The sequence below is a fragment of the Gymnodraco acuticeps genome, unplaced genomic scaffold (genome assembly GCF_902827175.1).
Source record: "Gymnodraco acuticeps unplaced genomic scaffold, fGymAcu1.1, whole genome shotgun sequence".
Lineage (NCBI taxonomy): Eukaryota > Metazoa > Chordata > Actinopteri > Perciformes > Bathydraconidae > Gymnodraco > Gymnodraco acuticeps.
Genome location: NW_022989768.1, coordinates 6,079,408 through 6,096,939, shown reverse-complemented (window position 1 = coordinate 6,096,939; position 17,532 = coordinate 6,079,408). Strand labels below are relative to the sequence as shown.

General features: G+C 40.1%; 1 protein-coding gene across 13 annotated transcripts in view; it reads right to left on the bottom strand.

The window, feature by feature from the left end:
* sox6 (SRY-box transcription factor 6) overlaps window positions 1-17,532 on the bottom strand; it is a 129,546-nt gene that overhangs the window by 90,163 nt on the left and 21,851 nt on the right. For 8 of the 13 annotated variants that reach the window (XM_034217729.1, XM_034217744.1, XM_034217735.1 and 5 more), the window contains one exon: window positions 10,434-10,484. The exons of 3 other annotated variants lie outside the window; for them this stretch is intronic. In XM_034217729.1, coding sequence (XP_034073620.1) covers window positions 10,434-10,468 — 35 coding nt within the window. In that variant the 5' untranslated portion in view covers window positions 10,469-10,484. Of the gene's footprint in view, window positions 1-10,433; window positions 10,485-16,564; window positions 16,613-17,532 lie in introns of all 13 variants that reach the window. 2 more of the 13 variants (XM_034217753.1, XM_034217782.1) reach the window with 2 other exon arrangements.

Here is a 17,532-nt window from a genome sequence, read left to right as displayed (position 1 = left end):
AATAACTTAATGGTATTCATTGAGCACCCTCACACAAGGGAAGGCACACAAATCTGTCTCCCTTGTGACAACTGGACTTATTTTCCGTCTTTGTCTTTGGGGCCTTGTGTGTTTTTAAGGACTGTGAGAAGAAGGGCTGGGATAGAATCTGGGAGGGGAAAGAGTATCCACATTTCATCTGACACATCAATTGGAAAATCAAAACAGGGGTAGTTCATTTGCTCCACCCAGATGAGGCCATCTAGCAGAGCCATGATGAATAGGGGTCAGGCAAGCCACACCTCAAAGATGTATGATTAAGGCTTATTATGTTGGGAAACTGACATTGATTGCTGATTTAAACCACTGAAACCAATTAATTTGCCAGTGTTGAATAGGAAGCATGGTCAACAGTGTGTGTCATTCTGACAGGTTGGACATGAAGAAGCAGAGCAAAAGTGAAGGTATAAATGAATGGCTGGCACACAGCCCTGTTTGGAGGTGGTTAAAAGTGACCATGAGTGATTGACAGCTGATACAAAAAAATGCAAGAGACTGGAGAAAAAATGAGATCTGGAGAGCAAAACCCGAAACCACAGTCACTGATCTGGGTAATTGCCCAAAAATTTGGTTCAGCGAAGACATGTACAAGCTGCTGTTTTAGCAATGCTAAGATGGTTTCATTTATGGACTGGCACTGAGAAAACCTGAGTAAATGAATGTGAAACATAGCCCTGATAAAATCAGAGCTGACAGACATGGTTGAACAGAAAAATGTGCTGTATTTCCCCTCCAGGGAAGCGGGCACTGTAGTGGATTAGACGCTGACAAAAACTCAAAATGCTTCAGCGGTCCATACTGCTAACCATGTGTCTGACCCTTATACTGTGCAACTACTGTACTCTTCTCTACATCTGTTCAGCGCAATGCATACAAAAAGAAGCAGGAGCTGCAAGTGATACCTACCACGATCTATTACTCGAGTGATTTTTGTGCTGTGTTTACAACAAATGCCAAATTACGCTCGGTTGCATGTTATTTTCCTCTGTGGTTGTTGGGGGAAGCTTGTGTTTACTAATACCTTTTCCACTGTGTTAGCTTCTCCTTTCTTCTTTTGCTGGCTTGCCCAGAGGACGCATGCATCATGACAGTGCTTCAAAATGAAATCATTAACTTAATTGCTTTCTTAAAAAGCCACAAGTGTGCGGCAGGATTTGTGTGTGTGTTTGGCTGAGGGCCATGGGCCTCTGGTTCCCAGGCAGCCTGTGCCCCAGCTCTGTTGTGGTTCCCTGCCACCACACTCATTATGCTCAGCCTCAGCACAGCACGGCGCAGGGCTGCGGCTCGCCTCACTCACTGGGCTAGTAGGAAATAATCTGGTAATCTCAAACTACTCCTATATTTCAACTGGGGCCCCATTCACACAAAGAGACCCTTTGTCTGGATCATTGGGACCCTTGGAATCTCAATCGGGGAATCACTCAAAAACACATTAAACAAATATGGTTTTATATTTGATGCTGAAAGCTTAAAAGGGAATTTTCCGTTGAGCTGACCTGCCATTTAAAACTCCCATGATATCAAACAACTTAACTGTGCCTTTGCAAAATTCTTACATACTTAAATAATGGAAAAATATCAGTGTTAAAAAATATTAAAAAATATATAAAACATGTATATGGAATATATAAAACATGTATATGGAATTTACACAAATAGATAAATGCACACACAGATGAAAAAGAACAACTTGAAAACTGTATCAATCTGCCTCAGATAGATTTCAATAAACAAAGCAAACAGAAGGGAAGGCAATAGGCGGTGAAGGCCAGACAAATATTTGATAAGAAGATAGGGACTGTAGCTGAGCTGTATGACAGGGTAGCTGAGGACCCCACCTACCAATCCCCCCAACACACACCCACACACCTAACCCTCAACCCTGACTGTCTATCTGCTCTCCCCTGAGCTGAAGGCAGCAGATGTGTCTTTCACAGCCTGCGGAGTGTGTAACCAATCTGCAAACAATAGCTGGAACTTGACAAAGGTTGTTGCACTTGCAACACACACTTTACAGTAAAGGGCAGTCAAATCCCTTTGGCCACTTAGCTTAACCATGCCCTTTAGTTCTTTTTTTCTACTTTACACACCACAGAACAGGCATTTGCCTTTGAACGCAAGCGCGGTCCATACATTGTGTATTGTCTGTCAGTGTCTAGGCCTATTAGCCACTATAATGCTATTTGAGCTCCTATGTAAGCCCCTTAACAAAGTTTAAGTCACCTTTTTGACCTCCTGTTAAACAGTTGGTGTAAACATGTTCAATCCTATTAACATACTAATATACATGGGCCTGGGTAAAGTGCCACAGTGACATTGCCACAGTGACCATGTGCTAGAATCCTGCTCTGAGTCTTAATTACATCAGACAGGCATGACAGGGAAAAAGAGCCAGCACCAGCCATGCTTCTAATACCTTCCACAGTGACAACAGGATGTGGGGATACACAGTTTTAATACATTTTGGGAAATACAAAATATACTTAGGAAATGTATGCCTAGTTAAATCCATATATGTATATGTTGTTCATCATCTGGGCAAAATATGTAGAGAGAAAACTCAAAGACATAAACTTGAAGCATGAAGTAAAGGTTCAGTATCTCTGCTGTCTCTTCCTCATTAAATAAGGCACAATCAACTACATTAACATTTGGTTTGCTTATTTTATTACTGTCTGACATCGTGTTTGTGCAGTCTATAAACCCTCCTCTCTGGTGTCAACAGGGCAGCCGTCCAGCATCAGCATGGCATTTCAGCAAAAAATGGCAGCTCACTACAGCTCATACTAAAAATACAGGACCCGGTATCTTTCGTTTCCCTGCAATTGTGTGTTAAACTTAAGCTGAAAAACCATGTACTGTAAGACTAGCTTTATGTGGAAAAAATTACTATTGGTATTGGACCTGTTAAGAGCAAATGAGGAAATTCTCAGTTTGTTGACAGTAAAATGCTTAGAAATTATAGCACGAGAGATATTTTCCTCTTTGCCTGTTGGCCAGGTTTTAAGAAAACTCTCTAAAAGCTATCGAAGGTTTAAAGATTTCCCACAACCCCCTCCTGTGGGTGTGCCTGTAAAGTGCTTCACTCCCCTCTCTTGAAAAGCTCTAAGGGATTGCATCATGGGACGGGGTGTAAAACGATGGTAGCAACATACTGTAACATGGGGGAAATACCTCATGTTGGTAGATTCATAAACACCTATGCATTGGCTGGCCTTGCAGACTGGTCTGTGCTCTGCTGGTTGTAATGGCAGAGCTGACTGTGCCCAGTGCCAAGTCCCTACACTGCTTGAGTACTGTTTATGAGCGCACGTATACACAGAGTCACACAGATTATACCGTGGCTCTGTTTTAATTGAGTCTGAGCCTTTGTGGTGTCTGTTATCTCTGACTAATAGCATACATTGGCCCTCTCTCATTATCAGAGTGGGTCTTTATCAGAGACCCTTGTTTGATACAGTTAGAGTTGCTGCATTATGAACCGCACACCAAGAGTCAGCAGTGATCTGCATATTCAATAACTTCCGTAATTATATGCGCAATTCATCAGATGGGATGTGATTGCAGGGGAAGTGGAATAGAGTGGAATAGAGAGCAGCAGAGAGGTCTGATTCCTGGAGGACTAAAGTCTAATCACAAAACTAACATGATAATTGAAATCTAAATTGAAAGGCTTAGCTTTCAGGGAGACTATGTCAGATGTGGAGTTTAGAGGCAGTAGTGAGAGTGAAACAGAAGGTAGAGGAAGAGCTGCAGCAAAAATAAGATTTAAATTGCATGTAATACAAGCCACTGACAATACACACAAGGAAAAAAAAGTGTGCTTCACACATATATTACTATAACAAGCTCCGAAAAATGTCTCAGTTGTTTAGTTTGGAGGCAAAACTTTGAACAGATTTTTAAATATTTCACTTTTAAGCACATATCCACATCCTTATAAAACCTACCACATAGTTATTATATTGAATTAGTATCTGTTTGAGTTTATTACTGAAATAGCTTTTTTTCTTTTTGTGTGACCCTTTACTAAGAAGTGAGGGATGGTTAAAAAATCTATGAGAATAGAAATATCTTGTTTTCCTCAACACACCCCTGGACAGAGCACGTCAGAGGGCAGCTCAATATTGGCTCAATAGTCCACCGTGTCACCATCAATTCTCATTGCTTGAGTGGGCCGTGCTTCCTGGTCTTTAAAGTCCTGTATTCAAGAGGTGACTGAAATAATTGCTTAACAACAATTGTGTTAAAAGGGATATGTTTTGCAGTGCATTGGACAGAATGCTCCTCAGCTTACACAAGTATCTAATCACTTAGCTGTTCATTTAACCTTTAAACCTACAATACTAAGTCACAGCAATTACAGAGAGTTTTAGTTTAGTTTAGTTTTTTAGTTTTAGAGTTTTTTTTTTCAACACCTTCTGCGGAATTATACAGAATTATTATAAAAACATTTTATTTTTTATTTTGCATCTTATCAGTCTAACTGGCCATTGCACTAAGGTAAGGCTGTCCTCCATTTCACCTCAAACGATGTGCCCTTACATCGTCTTCTCATGTTTAACTTATTGTGAACACGACTGAAAGGAAGACCTGAAGAAAGATAGAAAAGTCCTCTGTCCCGCTCTCCTCTCCTCCCCCTTTCTCTGCCGTCCCTCCCGACCATAGGATTCATATTCATCCCTCAATAACGTTTAATTAGTAATGCCAAATTCATTAACCTGTACTGCTGTTACGCTGGCCTCAGCCATAAATTAGCTTAATGTGAGCAGACGTATTGCAGCTGTAATAAGGGACATAAAACTCAAAGAGAAACACATACTGTTCCTCTATAGTCATGGATCATTATAACTCAACAGTGTTTTAATGCCTTATTTTAAGAGTAGCAGCTCTTTAGCAGCTCTTCGCTATAAGACCATCAAACACTTTTATTTGTTGTCATGCTTAAGCAAAAATATTTAAATATTGGTTGAAATAAAGAGATTTTTATTGAAATGCATTACTCATGACTACCAGTATTTTAATTACAACTTCTCGCCTCAGGATTTTCAATTCTTTAAACTTGAATAAATATATCCTTGAGTGGTAATTAAAGCGAAAACATTTACAAAATGTAATGTTGTTTTGCAGTGGTTATTGCAGTTCATGAGTGCATTGATTAAATGTTAGGTGTTTGAGATTCATGGAAGAGTGGATGTTGTTTCCTACTGAGCTGCTGATGTTGCCAGACACCAATGCAGAATTGGTTTAATAGTAAAAAGAGATTCAATAGACAATTCCAAGAGCTTCTGACAGCTCTGTCTAATTGGCCCATCTCTTTGGCATCTTGTTTGAGTTCATTTAATCCGCTGTGGGAATGTGTACATTTTGGCTGTGGGACATGTTACTTTCTTTATCACATGGAGGCGTGTTACTAGCAGCCTCTTCTGTAAAACTGATTTATTTATTTTTTCAATCTTGAGGTTTTGTTTTCTCGAGAAAACAAACCGATTCAGGAAACCTGCTATTGTTAAAGCTGTGACGACCTTCACTGTCCTATGATTACACGTTGACCTTTGTGCTCCTCTATCCCCCAGTGATCTCGCCTAACAACTCACACCAAAGAGCCTATTAGGCCGGGATCCCACTTTGTTGTTAAAAAGGGTCTTGTCCTTTCAGAACACTCACTTCCTCGCTCTCTGTTTTTTCAATCATAGGTGGCAGAGAAACACAAGTTCATTGTTCCCTCGCAGATGGAAGTTGGAGTTACCAGGGTAACTGCTCTAATCCTCCTTTTTTACCACTTTTTCATATGAACAGCCTATCGAGTGCTACCTTTTAAGTCACAGGCAGACCGCTAGCTCACTTTTAATTAGCTATGATTTAGTTTGCCAGGAGACAGCATGATGAGCTAATCGAAATTTACGAAATAATGACGCACTGCAAGCAGCTTCTTCTTTCTCCTCAGGCCTGCTCCAAGAATAACAATAATGAGGCCATTATCGAGGATTGCACTTTAAAATGCTGCCCTGCCACCAAAACAGAGGACGTAATTGTTCTGGTGTTTTCCATACAATCAACAACCCATTGTTAATGACTTGAGAACTAAGGGAGCAAAGAATGGGTACCATAATGATTGGTTTGTGCTGCCATCAAGATCCTGTACAAAGTGTCCACTGAGGAAGGACCTCGATAGACTACTGATTTGCTTGTAAGGGCTCTGGATGAAGACAACTGTCTGGTTTTGTAAAAAAGAAAAAATGTCCTTTCTGCTTTTTGTCTGTCTTGCCGCCCAAAAAGCCCCCAAGCCGCATTAGAGAAGAACCATTCATTTGGTGAAAGGCTGGGAGTCACACAGACTCATGTGAAGGGGCCACATAGTTTCTGGAAAGAATGGCCATTTATGTAACCTCCCGCCATTTCAGACAAAATATATAACTTAGAAGTGTCCGCAAAAGACAAATGTATTAACATTAGACTGCTTCTATGCATATATTTGCTTCTATACATATATTTAAAAAGTCAATGTAGTTCAGTAGTCATGTATGTCAACTGAGCTTTATCTAACATGTCAAGATGACTCAATTAGGTAATTGCATATCTCTGCTCCAAAGCTAACTGCATTACAAATTAGCCATTTGAAAATTAAAATATCCCAGAGAGCAAGATTATGATAAATAGAGTCTGAAAATGAAATATTTTGCCAAAAATGTCTGCATGTAAACTTACAGGATAAGAGCTCAGCGGGTTTGTACAAACACCGTGCTGCACCTATTAGCTGTGCTCCATTGTAAAGGAGTGAGAGAGACAGAGCTCGAGGGCAGGAGGAATGCTAAGTGGGCCCCTTAGCCTAGTCAACCTTCAGTGGGTTTCATTTATCTTCATCTTGTTAGACTAAATTAATTAACAATCTCAATGTTACACACTTTCTCCTTTCATTACATCAAATAATGGCAGAAATGTAGGGGGAGGTCCTGCCCACTGGGAGTAGAGAGACTGAAGACATCTCCCTCTCTCCCCTCTCTCTCTCTCTGCTTATCTCTCTCTCTCTCTCTCTCTCTGCCTGTTCACATCTTTGTATTATGTCTCCCTTCCATCCACTTTCTCTCTCTTATTTTCTCAGTCTCTTTGAATACACAAACAAAAACCTGTTAAATGTCTTCCATAAACAAATAAAAAATTGATCTTATATGAAAGCACATCATCTTTTCAACAAAGGGAAAAACTGAAGGGCTTACAATAACACAAGCAGAATAGTTGTCTATTAAAAACACTGCACATAATGTACTTCAGAGAACTTTTGCATAGTTTCAGAAATGCTGGGATTTTTAAACAGACTGTCCTGGTAATGAAACAGTACAAAGGCTTTGACTTGTACGTAAAATATGGAGTTTAAACTTTTCTTTGCCACCCTTCAAGGGTTTAATGTATTTTTCAAGATGGCCAGGTAATGTCAGTTTTACAGTTATTAAAAGTCAGTGTATGTATGACTCAAAACCAAACTCATGACTCATTACAATAATGAAAGGCTCATCCGGTGTGCTACTGAGATATGGCATACAGTATAAAAAGTCAACAACATCTGCACATTGTAGCAGAAATGTATGAGCATGTTCAGAAAGCCCCCTTTGACCTAATTCAGTTGCTTGGGAAAAGATACTGGGATTCTTCACAGGAGGAATGTCTTAACTGCCACATCCATCCACCCCTGTTTCTATCCTTTTCTCCCCTTTCACCCCTACCCCCACTCCACAGCCCACTCCAGAACACAAGTCTTATCCAAGCAAAAGGGCTAACCCTGAAGCAAAGCCTGCCTTTAATCTTGGCCTGATTGTTAAGGCCTCCAATCTCCAGCCGGTGTGCGTGATATCTTTATACTGGCGCTTCTTCTTTAATTAAAACAGACATTGACAGAAGGATGTGGATTAGCAGAGCAATAATGTGTTTACTTAGAATAATCAGTGTTTCCTCACAACTATGAGAACAAAAGGAAATTGTTGCCAAGGTCAAAGGTCATGTTTCTTTTCTTTCTCTGTTTTTTGTCGCTCATTGGATTGGATGCATAATCATTCCTTGTGGATTTGAGACATGCTTCTGTCAGACCTTATCCAATGCATTATATAGTTTACAGCAGTGGTTCTCAACTGGTGGGTCGCGACCCAAAAGTGGGTCGCGGACCCGTTAGGAGTGGGTCGCGGATGTGTGAGTGAAGGAAAAAAAAATTGAATTGAATTTTTTTTTTTTGGGGGAAAAAGTCAAACTTTTATTTTGGAGGCCCGATTTTCTTACGCTGTGCATGCAGTCGGCGTTGGACTGGAAGTACCGGAGACCATAAACGGTTTTGAAAACTTCTGTCACGTAGTGATCATCTTCTCAATAAAATATCTTTGCTGATGTTTTTTCGAGTCTTCTGGCCAATCAGAATCAAGATTGTTGCCGGAAGTCCCCACGGAGAATAACTTTGCGGTAGAACTCTTCTTTATACATCCATGGGTACAACTTCAGATAAAAATGAACACATAATGAAATATGACCCCCGGTTTGATGATTGACAGGTCACAGAACAATTGGAGCTATCTACCCTTCCCCACAATTTAAAGTAAGTCACACAGACTATCTCCTCTTTACTCTTCTCGCAGCAAGATGTCAGAACAAAGTGGAAAACAAACAATGGCATAAAAATATTATTAACATGTCGGGTAGTAATACATCTATTTATTTTCTTCTCAGAGTGTACCAGAATGCATAGTTTATGTTAGTATTTCTAAAAATCTCCTGGGGGAGAATTGCTAGGGTTCGGTTTTCAGCATGTGTGCCTTTAGTTCAGCTTTGATTCCATCATCTCATTAAACCTTTTTTAAAAGCATACTTTAGTTCTGTGAAGGGATATAAGGGATATATGCACTGTACTTCACTTCTATCAATATTGTATGCTGAAAAGCGTATATATTACAGCACGTTTTTTTGTTGAATAGATTTGAGTGCTTCAAAATGTTGGGTCGCGATGTATTGACCAAGTAAAAAGTGGGTCCCGAGGCCTGACCAGTTGAGAACCACTGGTTTACAGCACATTTTAAGCTGGTTGCGACAGGTGATTAGAATTAAATGCTGCCATCCACTTTTTACAAATACAAAAAAAAGAATGAGCATAGGCAGCGCTCTCTCAAAATGTATCATGCAGTAAGCCTGAATAACTTCTGTCAAATCATAGCAGATTAACCAATCCAAATAAATTGGTGCCAACACATGAAAGATAAAAAGATAATGTAAAATTATACATTGCCTATGTTATTAATTTACTTAACCAAACAGGAAGTTATGAATGTAAAGTACATTCGTATTTTTTATGTGATAATTTCAATGTGTTCAAAAGTTCATTTATATTTTCAACGGGATTTCTGTCACAAATTAGGGCTCAACCTGTGTTTTCTGAACTTTATAAATATGCGTCTCAATCTCACTTTAAGTCAAATTTAAATGATTTAATTCTAAACAAAAATAACATACATTTAAATGCAGAACAGAATTTCCTATTGAATTCCTGAAGGACATTTCGACTAGCGAGAGTAATGGTATAAAATCGTCCTTTCTTTTTAAAATGCCCCCAGCAGTTCTAAGAGAGAAAAATGCTGTTAATTTAATCAAATAAGTGACCTTTTGAAAAAGAAATCAAAGCGGATTCATTAGCTTTAGCAAAGTTTGGCTGACAGCAGCTTTGAAAGGCAGATGCTGCTGCTGTGGCTTCTAATGAGCCAACCCTAATTAGGGAGCAACACTGGAGCCTAGAGAAGGTGGTTGACTAGGAAAGGAGCCAATGGTAAATACACACTCTTATTTACTTCCTCTGTGTGTAATGACAGCACACATTTTTAATTAGAATCACAGGAAGGGTAAAGACAAAAATGTAAATCTTTATGGTAGGATGAATGCAAACACAGAACACAACAGGAAACAACAGTGCATCACAAGACAGATGTGCCAGCACACTGCCTCACCCCAACATCGCTGATTAGGGCGGTTAGTAAGGGAGGGCAGATGGGGAAGGGGTCAGACAAAAGCATGCAGTGTAAAGACCCAGAATGCCTGATCTGCAGGTCTTTTAAGCCATTAAAGGGAGAGGAAGGGAAAAAAGGCTCATCTGTCCCTTAAGTTGTTGATGTGTGCTTTCAGTCTAACTGGAGGCTATCAGGAGAAGCATGCCAGTCAGCCACCCACTACATGGACACAATCATCAGACACAGCTTGGGTAAATATGTTAGAATCCATGTTAGACATTGTTCAAATATACAGACACGTGTGCACACAAACATGTGCACTAACACACAGTACAAAGTCTAAAGCTAACAATGTGTCAGCGTGCTACCACCCGTGCCCGACCTGTGATCCTAAATGGCAACATCAGAAATGAAACTAACCTCAGTAAAAAGCTGCTACGAAGAAAGCCCTCCATGTCAGCGTGTGGGGTTCTGGCAGGAAAAATCACAGAGAACCATTTACACTATTGAACAAGTTATAATCAAGAAGGAGGAAAGAAGGGAGAAAGGGGGATAAGCAAGAAAGAGAGAAAGAAAGAAAAACACACAGAGCATACATCTCTCCTATAATAAGGCATGTCTTTAATTAAAGCAGAAAATATGGCTACGAACCCATCTTCTCTTTTTATGAACTGACATCATTAATTATACCTCTTTCCATCGAGGGAGTGGATTTGCATACAACATCGGTTTGCACTGAGGGCCTGATGATATGTTTGCATCAAATAAACTCTGCCTACTGATCTCCATACAGTATTTTTCCACGGCTGTGTGCAGATACACTGTAACCACAGATCTCACAGCAGCTTATTCAGACTAGCTATCGGTGGTCCAGCTGCAGCCCATGTGTGGCGAGGGTGCTGTGGCTTCTGGGAGCCCGGCCGCAAGGGACCCAAGCTGGGACTCTCAGCGTCAATGAGGCAAAAGGATGTGGTCATGATGTCACCACTTGTAGGGGTCGTTCAGAAGCCCTACCCACAAAATGCTGAAGACACATGGCTAATAATGACTTACAACAGGTTTCCATTAGCCTGTGTTATATGGCTATATAATGTACACTTTAATTGTGTTAAGATCAGTTGGAAATTTATTTTGGACGTCCATGTGCTTTATGTGATAAAAAAAAAATGAACAGCCATTAGAGCGTTTGTGAATGGAACTTTTGTCGTTGGTTAAAATGTCTCAGATCTCACAACTATAAAGATACTCAGCCACTGAAATATGGCAAGGATATCTTGCTGAAATGTTTCCAGCATTATAATGTATCATCATCCACAATCCTTCCTGGATACAGTACATACAATTTCAATTTAACAATACAAGAAAAAGAAAATATGTCTGTCTGTCAAAAATCCCTGCTTTTTAACCCATCGGAGAGAACAATACTCTTATTACAAACTAATAAAACTCACTCATAAATATTATTCCAAAAAACGTAACAACATAGTGCATCTCAGACCATGACACCTTAAGTGTTTGTGACGCTGGTGTCATTTGGCATTTTTCTCCTTTTGCTCTCATGGCTTATGAGACAAAGCCTCTGAGAGAATGGAAAGAATGAGCTGGGCCCAAGGACACTGTGTCTTTCAGTCTGGCCAGCACTTAGCAAGGCAGTGGATCCACAAGGCCCAGAGGGCTCAGCCGAGACTTTTCTCACAATAAGGTGTCTGGGGAGGCGGGAGTAGCATGGTTAGGGGCGCTGCAGCTCTTTTCTCAACTCAGCTGGTCCCGGAGCACATAATACCATCACCAAGCCACAGCACACCAAGCCAGTGACAACGTGAGAAAACAACCGTCAAACAGTGCAGAGCAGATCAAGCGTGTCTCCTCACTTCACTGAGTGCAAAAAGCACACATACTCTAAGGCAGGCACACAAGCTACAATAATATTCCAATCCCACAAATGTGAATACGCTTAGATTTTACAGTTAATCCATTCAAATTCTAGCACACATTTACATAGTGCAAACCAGAAATTAGGAAGAACAATGAATCAGTACTGAGTTTTAATGCATAAACTCATATGTGACAGGATTAACAAAGCTCTCTTTTTAATTTATAATAATCTGTTTTTTTTACTTGCACCTGAATCCCAGGGCAACAGTACTACTGAAACAGTAGCAGCAGTGAAAAGGAAATAGATTGGACTTTGCTCAGTTTCTATCTTTATCTTTGGTCATATTCCACAACCCTTGTTCTTTGCTCTGCTTGTGTTTCCTCAGCTGTGCCGGCTGCCTACAGTCCCATTGTGGTCAAAAACAACTGAACTTCGCCTATGGAAGCAAAGGTGCGGTTTGGAGAGCAAATTACTCAACTCAGGAAAAAGTGACTGAGCCACATTGTATTTGCTCTTCTCCGAAGGCGAAAAACGAGAATGTCTTTAAATTAAGACTAGGCCACAATTCAAGGGCAGGCTTTTTGGTGAAGGAGAAGCGGGGAGGATTGACATCACTGAGTTGGCCTGGACCAGTCTGAGCAGCACAGCAGCCCTTTCGAAGAATGAGCCTCTGCCAAAAGCTGTGTCTGCCTAACCAAGTATCCCACCATCTGCAACAAATGTGCTCTATTAAAGCAGTACCATATGGACAACAAGCTAGCTATTAACACGGCTTCAGCACATCCCCTTAACCTAGCCCAGATTTCAAACTTCCAGTCAAATTGACTGCTGATTTAATGCACCGCCAGCAGCCATGTGGGTCTTGGCACGAGAAGGCACTCTCAGCCTTCAGTCATTAACAGGCTCACGTAGTGCGCAGCGCACAGCGAAACACAGAAGTTAGCTACCTACCCGTAACTACATCCCAGGTTACATTTTATATCCCTTAACAAAACCCATATGAGAAAAAGTAGCAATATCCAAAGAGGCTACAGAGAGCAAGAGCCTGCACTGATCCAGGAACTCAAACGTTCTTAAGAAGAGTAAAACAGGGCTCAAAACACTCTATTGTACCACTGGAAACAAGCTTATGAAGCAGATCTACCCTCAGAGTCGCAGCCAAACTGGTGGCTCAGTTCTTCCACAGTGATGCAGAGTGCATTTGCTCCCTCTGCATGGATCCAAAATGGCAGTGATTAACCCTGCAGGGTGTGAGGGGGTGGGGGGGCAATTTACTCCCTGTGGGCCGGGCGGCCATGTTGACGCCTCTCCCCTCTTCTGAGTCATGGGGGGACCCACCCACTGTTCACAAAGCCATGCTCTCTTCTCCTCAACCATGACACCACAACTATGATCCCTCTCACACAGACACACACACACACACCAAATCAATTGCAGTTATATGGGTTTTAACCCAACTCCAAAGTTCAGTCAATTTTGTTTGTTTTTCTTTTCTCCTCCTGTCTAAGCTGCTTAGAGACTATACATAGTGTGAGTGGAAACATATTTCTTACCTCAGAAGCCTAAATGTATACAGACCTGTGGCTTTAGAAGAGCTAAGTCTTGGCAATAGTACAACCACAGTTATATTTTCACTGTGTTAATTACTAATGCATTTACAGACCATCATACCAGGCCATTATTTTCAATGAAATTATTAATTTATTAATATACTGAAAATATATTATTATAATGATCTGGTAGGGATTCATCATAAAAACAACAAATCACATTTAGTTTTTAACTCTTCATTAAACATTAGATCTTTGTTCCACAAAGTCTCTTCCAGTTGTGTCCCCAGGCAAATGGAAGTGATAAGCTAAAAACTGTCTGATGACAGTCTAATTAAATATGCCTTTCAGGGCTCTCCGTGGAGCTATGCAATGTGTGAAAAGGTATTGGTGGTTCTAGAGGAGGGAGATCCAGAGAGGGCGGAAAAAAGCTGTCCAAGCAATCCCAACATCCCAGCAGACAGCTTTACGCCAACTCAACACCCAGTCACATGAAAAATGGTGATACCTGGTCCAGCACGTGTCCACACACACTGATATATTGGAATTTACACCTACAGTGTAGTACACTCACACACACACACACCTTATGTTACCTTTACTAATGGCAATAGTGTCCCATTGATCCCCTCCTCCCCAACCCCTTACGTACCTACACACAGGCATACATACACAAGTGCTTGTATGCGCACACACACACCTCAGTCAGAGCTGCCAGATGAGTAGTGAATTAATTTGTGTGAGCCACTCCAACATTAGGAAGGTGTGTTGAAAGGTGTCTGCTCATGTTTCAAATTAAACGCGCTGCTGGTCAGCATTAGCACCTCGCCACCCGTCGGCAACTGACACTTAGGGGGCCGGGGGGATGGGAGGAAGGAGGGGAGCCCATCCGCCCGTTCACACTGGAATAATTAGAACATGTCAGGAAGAATTAATTTCCTCATTTTTCAAAAGGATACACAGAAATTACCATGTTATTATATGACAGGGTCCCTGGGAGGATTGGATTAAATTTGATTTCTTGCGCAGCCCACACAACAAATTAAAGTCATAAATAAGATGGAAAGAAGCAGGGCACAGAGCATATGTTTATGGCAATGAGTGAAGCCAAGGGACCAGAAACAACTATCTTCATTTCATTTTATTTAAATCAGGCCGACAACGTGTGTCTGAATGACAGCAGTTGCTAATGGGTCGAGATTAGAGGCTTCTTGATATTAACACAGAGATCAAACAAATTTGACTAAAAAGCAATGGAACGTACCGTGTGTGTGCTACCAGATGAGCCCGATCGGCACAGAATGACCTGCTATTGCCTGATCTCTGTCTTACCTAACAAAACATTATGCACTTGGTTTTTACTCATACATATATTCAGCTTTTCTTTTTAGTTTCATACGTGCCACAAATAGTGACAGCCTGTTTGATAAATGTAGGTAACAGAGTTATTTCACCCTGTCTTTGCCAGTCAATCTCGAATGGCCTAATATTCTGAGCATCAAATTGACAGGACAAATGACACAATGCAAGAAACAAGGGCATTTCGTCTATATATAAAAATATAATATGTTTTGTCCGTATTAAGAATAGATTATCCTTTTTATTGTATTGAATGAAAATAACATTTGATCTCATTAAGGATAAAATACATCCAATTTAAAGAGCATACACCGCTAACCCACAAAAAGATATTTCTGAACACCATTTGTCTTCTTTGGGCTCAGATTAGATTTGTAAGCTTACAATTAAACAACGCCCAGCCTGGGAAGAGTTTTTCAACTCTTTTAAAATGGGCCGTCATTAGAGTGTAGCACTCCCCTGGGCACCACAAACTTTAAATAATTTGCGAATCAATTAACTGGCTACTCTCAACGCAACAGGGATTTCACACTCCAGGGTCGTGGTGCATTATCAGTTGCAGACGATTCATGGCGTTTTGGGAGAAAAGTTCATGGTTGAAATCATTAATTCATTTTACCGGACTTTTAGTTATGCATTACTTTCCACAGCTGGGGTAGCAAGAAGATTAATGGCGTGTTCTTCGGTCCTGGTTTCTGCCATATAGAGCTACTAGGTGAAACTCTGTCCTACAGTACAAGGGAACATACCTTTAAAAGCAGGACAGCAGCCAAAACCATATTAGGTTTTAACTATTTTGATAATAAAAATAAGGCCCCATCAAACTTTAAATAATTATAAACGTAAAGGTTAGCTCCCTTTCATGTGATTAAATACAAACCATACCTAATTAACATATGTAAAGAATCCAGACAACAAACCACCACATCGATTTGGCAACTCTTAAAGGATATTTTCATTTAAGCAATTCAAAATGTGGTCACTCATGAGTAATACAACATATTAATCAAATGGGTTTAGGAAGATGATTAAAGTTCAGGCGGGTTTTCCACATTATTGCCAGGTAATGGCATTTGCAACAATTAGATTTCAAATTTGCACTGGGATCCTCTGAAGTAATCGAGAGTGATGAAATTAAAATCTTTGTTAGGCGGTCTTTGTCAAGCGGTCTCTGTTCAGCAACATATTGACCATAATCACTGCAGGGTCAGTGGGCTGAAGAGGTCCATTTGATAAATAATGAATGACGGATAACCATTCAAAGGTTGTTCATTTTCATTTTATGGTGAAGTGATGTTTATTTAATTTCTGACATCGTGGCTACCCTGGTATCCTTCCCTTGAGTGGTGCTCAATACCATACCGATAGTGGGCTGAGAGCTGTGAGACCGCAAGGCTGTTGCTTATTAGATAAGTGGCACATGCTAACAAAGACTGTATGGCCTCTTCAGTTGGTCTAACATGTCCTCAGGTGTTTCTAAATTAGATTGCGAGCATATAATTAAATGTCTTTTATAAGCGCTCCAGACGCAAACTAAATTACTTCCTGCTTTGAGCTTAATGAAACCTGTATGTCAATGGATGTAGATCTCGGTTTGTATGAGGATCCAAATTATTGTGTCAGAAGAACAGGATGAAATGAATTCTGCTTTCTCCAGTATTTTCTTTTACAACAAATACTAACCTTATGACATTGACTTCATAATATAATAATTAAAGCTTTAGTATCATGTATTATCAAAACATCAGGGGAATTATTTTAGCTACCTGTGGAGCAGCGTTTTAAGCGGGACCGGCAGGGGGTAGTAGACGTACCTGTCCAACAGAAATAAATCATGTATATCGTGTAAGAGTTTTGTTTTCTTTATTTTCAAAAAAGGCATATAGCTCATCAAGTAGCTACTCCAGACGTTATATGTTTACTTGCTGCGTGAGTATGTTCGCTATCTTTTAGATAGCTAGTCCACAACGATGCAGACAATAATTAAACATTGAAAACTATAAACACGAAGCACTATAAAAGTGTACACAGTGGTTTTAATAAATATCTCTGTTTTATTAGATGCTTTATTTATGTTTTCTGACTGTCATAGTACGACCATAATGGTTTGATGCATTCAGAACGAACTGAAAGAAACTAACGTGCAGCAGAGAGCTCTCTGGTAGACAGGTGCATGTTCACGAGAGCGGAAGGCAGCGTGTTGTGTGAAATGGCATAATTAAACAATGGTAAATGGCCATGAACTTTGAATTCAGAGACATTTCCCAGATGTTATTGAAGAGCTCCTCAACCACATTAATATGACTCCCAAGACATCGCCTACTGACATTTGGAATAAAAGAATAATATCAATGAAGTTCCTCACCTTTATTTGCTTAATATCTAAGATACATTTTTATTAGAAAACCTGCTCAAGCAGAGGCTGTGCAAAGATTGTTTAAGTAATATTATTTTTATAGATGCACAGTTGACTGCGTAGTACTCTTTATTATTTTTTTTAGCAAAATGTGCATTTCATAGAAACACTATTGCTTTGAATTGTTTCACTCAAACCTCTTTTCAACCCACATATATTAATCAACCAACCATGCAGTGACTCAACAGTGCGTTTTTATACAGTACCTGTACATATGTAGTAGATATATTTGTAGTATTATGTTAAGGACATAAGAAACCCAAATACATGCTGAGTTTTATTGGAAATTATGTTTTAACCCATGATCCATGAAAGTTG